This window comes from Thamnophis sirtalis, unplaced genomic scaffold (assembly GCF_051295495.1).
Source record: "Thamnophis sirtalis isolate CommonGarterSnake01/CBP01778 unplaced genomic scaffold, rThaSir2_p1.2 scaffold_2, whole genome shotgun sequence".
NCBI lineage: Eukaryota > Metazoa > Chordata > Lepidosauria > Squamata > Natricidae > Thamnophis > Thamnophis sirtalis.
The window spans coordinates 128,213,300-128,219,299 of record NW_028261382.1 but is presented as its reverse complement, the minus strand read 5'-3'; the positions used below and the strand labels follow the sequence as shown (position 1 = coordinate 128,219,299).

The 6,000-nt window shown below is 35.2% G+C and overlaps 1 protein-coding gene across 1 annotated transcript in view; it reads right to left on the bottom strand.

Moving 5' to 3' along the window:
• Nucleotides 1-271: 271 nt before the first annotated feature.
• Nucleotides 272-6,000, bottom strand: part of MMP16 (matrix metallopeptidase 16) — a 149,092-nt gene continuing 143,363 nt past the window's right edge. The window contains exon 10 of the mRNA XM_014072008.2: nt 272-5,867. Within this exon, the coding sequence (XP_013927483.1) occupies nt 5,533-5,867 (335 nt within the window). The 3' untranslated portion in view covers nt 272-5,532. The remainder of the gene's footprint in view (nt 5,868-6,000) is intronic.

Below are 6,000 nucleotides of genomic sequence, written 5' to 3'. Positions count from 1 at the left end.
ATTCACTTATTGCATATGTTTTAGTAGGCAAAATTGGCATGAATACTCAATTATTTCCATAATCAAGTTAGATATGGAAAGTTTCAATACAACATTTAACTAGTTGATATGTTTTCACAAAATTTTGACTACATTCTTCTGCTTCTGTAAGCTGTACTTGTCTAAAAAAAATAAAAATAAAAGAGAGCCAGAGAGGGCGAGAAAGAGGAGAGAGAGAGAGGGAGGGAGGGAGGGAGGGAGGGAGGGAGGGAGGGATATTTTCAAATTTTAGTCAGAGATTTCAGAATCTCTTATTTGGAGTCATAGCCTATTTTTTCCATATCAGATAATTGAATATCAAATATTTGTTTTTCTCTAAAGTGGTTAAATCAAAACAGTTTATGACAAACAGAACATGCTATTTATCCCGTTACAACTATAGCACACCCTAACTATGCAGATGGGCTGACCTAACAATGTTGATTGAGCAATATAAGCATAGGTGTGTTTATTAAAAATAGGTGTATGTGTGTATGTATGTGTGTGTGTGTGTGTGTGTATGTATGTATGTATGTATGTATGTATGTATGTATGTATGTATGTTGTGAAGTTACACTGATTTACCCATTGTCCATATTGTATCTATGATGAAGTTATTCTCATCTATATAGGAACATTTGTATTTTTAAATTCAAAATAAATGATTTATTTAAAAGCCAATGCTACTTTTTATTTCTAAAATTGGAATTTTCTTGAATTTCTTCTTTAAAAAAAAATTCTGGAATGTAAAATTTTGCTTTTTATGTCATAAGATTTCCATTTCTCAATAAATTTACACCCTTATACTGAACTTAAATGCATCCACATGTCTGTGGAAGTGAAGATAAAAAATAATTTGAAGACTGGAGTTACAAGAACAGAGGGCTGGAAAAAAATCAGTTGATTGCTTTATAAAAGAAATAATGACGTAAGTTTACCTTCTATGACAAAAATATGCCCAAACTTTTCATATTTATGCATTCATATTGTATCTAGCACTATACATTATTACCATTCACTTTTTGTAAAACTATTGTATAACTCCATCAAATACAAATATTTGTTTTCCCTTATTTAAAAAAAACAGTGGTGTGCCTTCTTCTTCATTGTTTTTAAGGAAATCTGAAAGGGAAATAAAATATTTAAATGAGTAAGGGAATAAATATTGTCATGGTATATTAAAGTAATGGATATATAACAGCAAAGATGCAAAGTTTATTGACTGTTATCCATCTGTCAGTTTTGTGAATGTTCATAATATATCTATGTTTCCATTTTCCATGTACAGATCAGCCAATGCTGACAATCACTTTTGGGAAGCTTCAATTGATGTGTCCAAAGTTTTTATTATTTACCAAACCTGTATGCAATCACCTGTCTTAATGTATCAATATCAACATTCACTTTTAGTTTCTTGCAATAACATATAAATGTTATGGATTCAATCCAACCTCAGAATAGATTCATTCATATGATGAATGCCAAAGCTAACTAATTAGCTAGAGTTAAATACAACCAATGTAATTTAATTGTTTTAGTTGAAATTAAGCACAAGAGTACTTGAGACAAAAGAAAAAAATACTATCTTAGTAGCATAACTGATTGCTGATAAAAACCTAAAATGCCTTTTCCAGCTAACTGATATGTTTTGAAAGGAAAGGGTAAAAAAATGGAGAACTCTGGGATCTGTTCACCATGCAGAAGTCATGTAATGCATCATCAGCTAAGTTAGATATAACTGGCTAATATAATGATCTCACAGTGGTACAATTGTTAAAATACCGTATATCATACCTTTAAGAGATTCCAAACCTCTATTTGCAATGCATATGTGCTATAAACGAAAGGATTCTTTTCTCTTTCATTTTATCATCCATTCATCGATCTGTTTATGTTGATGGGAGTGTTGTCTGCGCAATCCTGTATTACATGCCTCTTTTACAAAATAAACCCTCAATTCAGAATAAAAAATAAAGCCCAAAATCATGTTCATTTGAATCATACTAATCTTCATGCTGTACTCAATAGAAATATAAATTCAAGGCAGTCCAGCTAGTCATTACCAAAAAATAATACGCATATATACTTACACTCTCTATAAAATGATTTGGTAATGTTGATTAGGAAATTAGTAAGAAACCATTTTCAGCCTAGTATATGTGTGTGTATTTGTGTGTGTACACACATGTATGAATCCATACATGTCAACGATGGCTGTTTTCAAGTATTTTAGTATTTGTATGCATTTTAGAATGCATTTAAAACAAGTCATATGTAGAAAGGATTGGTTTCACATGAAACAACATTTTTATCAAAATTAAATAGAAATGTGTATACTGTAGCTCATTATTAAGAGTGTGCATGTATACATAGCATTTTTTCCATTCTCCTTGTACCAGTTACTAATGCTGGGCACATTCCATTGAGAAATTCTCTCCCCATGGAGTCAGTTGGAACTAAGCAGGAATAAGATCAGATTGTCTGCATATATTCCAGCTAGAAGAAAGACTTCTCACTCCTTTCCCTTCTGTGATAGAACAGATGAATTCAGACAACATACATTAAGCTTTTTTTTCCCCTTGTAAAAATGTAGTCCCAATCCAAATAACATCTTATTTCCCATTCAGCTTGTGCCAGTTTGCAAGTTAAAGGTCAAAGAGCAAAGACATCAAATAGTACACAGTAAGGAAATTCAGACAGCAAAGGTTTTTCTCTTTTTCATGAAGACAATGTTTAACTCAGTCATGACAATCAACAGATCAATGAAGTTCAAGGCAAGCTGTTCATTGTATCAAAAGCTACCTCCCTGGAATCCTAGCTTTCATAAAAAGTCAGGTGTCTGTCTAGTGGGGTGCATTCTTTCTGAACACTTTTCATAAATTTACAGCCTAGTGATTGTAAAAAACTTGTCACTGCAAGAAGCAGCTCCTAAAATCAATAAGAGAGGTCTGTCAGTTGCTGACTTTTCTCTAGGAAAATAATAATATATAACCTGCTCTGCAGGTCACATGGAAATGACAATACTGCTGTTAGCATAAAATTACATAAGATGACAAAATGCCAGGTAGTCCCCTGGGTTCTTTCCGTGACTTAGTGCACAGCTAAATGTCAGAGGTCTTGCCAATCCTTTGAGAACCAAGATGAATACCAAATGACCACATTTTGTGAAGAGGGGGGAAGATGAAACAGCAGCCAAGCAGTATCAGATGTTGCTTTCTCTTCTCCTTGATAGGGTTAACTATGCCTATAAGTGTCCATATTCAAAAGCAAGTTCTGTACTCATGCAGAATAGTATTTTTTTAAAAAACAAAATAAAAAGACAAGCTCTTTTAAAAATAAAAATGAAGCCAATTGCTACATAGAAGAGTTATATCTAGTTCCACAATTAAACCCCATTTTCCTATTGTTCTTAAGCTGGAGAAGGACCAACGCTTTCATGAAAGCTGAAGGTAGTATGATAGAGGGACTGTTTCCAGCAGCGTCTCTTTCTCTTCTATTCATCCACATTATACTGCTGTCATTTCTAATCAACAGAGCTCAGGACAAAAAAAGCCCCAGAAAACTAGGGAGCAGAGACAATGTAATCCATAGGTAGTATTGCCTCATGCTAGCGTACGGTGTTTGAATTGCTGCAAATTATATGTATCTGTCTCCAGCCAAACTGCAGCCAAGTGTTTAATTCTACCCATTGTGGTTCACAAAGGTACGATGGATGGCCCTCCAAGCACAGTACCAAAGAAAAGGTCACTTGCATGATAAGAACATAATGCCACTCATCAAGTGCTCTGCCATGTTTTCTGGCAGAATTTTTTTTAAAAAAACAGTTCGCACACCCACTTTTCAAGAGTGTAAGGGAAGCTCATTATTTGTCAATGGGACCCATGGGGTCTACCAATAATGAGATCAATAGTGTTGGGAGAAAAAGAGCAGCAGAGAGACATGGGAGACTGATAAAATGGCTTGGCATAGCACCAGCTGAAGACAAGGAGGCAATGTTGAAGAACTGTCTCTACACATTGGGTATGGCAAATTTAAAATAAATAAATAAACCCAGAAATCAATTGGAAAATCCATGGTAACCTTTTATTGTATTATCCCCAATGGGGCTATTTACTAGAAATAGCCACATTCTTATTTCTGCGTTCTGTCTAGTATTGCGATGGACTGATTCAATCCCAGGCCTAATAACTGACTTCCATTATCTGCAAATCCACTTGACCACTGCCAAACCCATTCTGGCTTCCTCTTCATTATGCTACTATGGGGTAACATAAGAAAATGTGTCCTGTAAACACACTAGAAACAACAGTGATAGGAGAAGGTAGCAATGGCATTGAAGGCTCTGTAGATCTGATTTATGAGTTATAGAGTGTTACCTTTAAGTAAAAGCAGAATCTGTGTACTATTACCATTTCAATCAATATTATTTTCCACTCTGAAAACTGGCCTGACAGTTCTCAAAGAAACACTGATTATATAAAGTTAGCACTAGTCTTACATTTCTCAGTAACTTTTAATGTTATTTGATTGCATTTTTAATTCTGGATTTTGCTGTTTTCTAGTCTGGTTTCAAAATAAGGTTTCTGAGAAGCTTATGGAAAGCCTGGGACCAAGTCGCCTGATACAATTCTGGAGAAAAGAGGAAGTGGACTGGTGAGAAACCAATAAGTGCTAAACCAATCAGTAAAAAGGATACTCTCTGAATATAGTAATGAATATAAATGTGTGAAAACATTGAGGACATATCTCTGAACAATTGTATAAAACACAAAATGAATATATTATTAAGGCTGTTACTATATTGCAGATATTTTGGCCCCTTGTTTGTTGGAAAATGGCTGTCCAAACAGTCAGAATTCCTGTGTGTCATCCTGATCTCCCACTTGATAAAAATTATATGTAGGAGTATAGGACTATATCTGTAGCTGACAGAAAGTAATCCTCTTTGGAGACAAAGCTGTTTTGGATCTTCACACTTCCTGAAAGTTCCATTGTGATTGTTGTGTTTTAGTTATTCTATCTTTTCTCTTTAAAAATGCTTATATGTTTTCTTTTCTTTTTTTTAACCTCACACAAAATTCTTTCAAAGTGAAAAAGAAAGAGAAATAAAGAAAGAAAAGAAAGAAAGGAAAGAAAGGAAGAAAGAAAGAAAGAAAGACCAACCCAACTGGGATGCCAGAGATTCTTCTTTTTTTTCCATGTTGTTCTTTTTTTATGAATATCCTGATTGTTTTGCATTGGGTATATTGAGCGTGCAGAGGAAAGGCTGGAACTGAATGACAAAGACAGACGAAGGACTGGAGAAACGGCAGGTACTGCGTACGACTGAAGCTTCCTACTGGAGAAAATTCTCACTCTTGTGCAGGACAAGCAGCCCCCTGGAATTTAAAGATCATCCCTGGCTGAGACAGACACAGGCCTGCTCCTTTATAGGAAACTCCGTAACAGCTCTTTTGTTGGATTTCATGTTACCACTACTCCTGGGAGAAAAGAAGAAGAAAAAATATCCCTACATCACACCCACTCTTGCATAGAGCGTTTGCAGTAAAGTATGTGGCGGGGTGTTCCTTTCCTCTTGAACTGGAACACAGTGTAAACCAATACAAGGAGGCACAGGGCCAGTATGCAAGGAATGACAATGGCTATAGCTTTCACAGTGCTGGCTGTGTTGTCCAGTTTGATGACAATGTCTACATCATCTTGAGGGCTGTGTCGGTCTTTGTCCCGGTCTGCTGGTCCATCACAGCCCATAAAATCCTTGAGGATAGATCTAGGATATCCCGGTTCCACCCGGAGCATTTGATTGTTGAATTTCCAGTATTCTTTGCCTTTGTAGAAATATGTAAAGCCTATTTGGAAACAAATATTGAATTATTTCAATGGATTGATATTTGGACATCTCTCAGTAAAAGAACCTAATGCAAGTGAGAATGCAACTGCAATTTGCAAATGAATACAAGAACTCTGCACTTAGTCAAAATA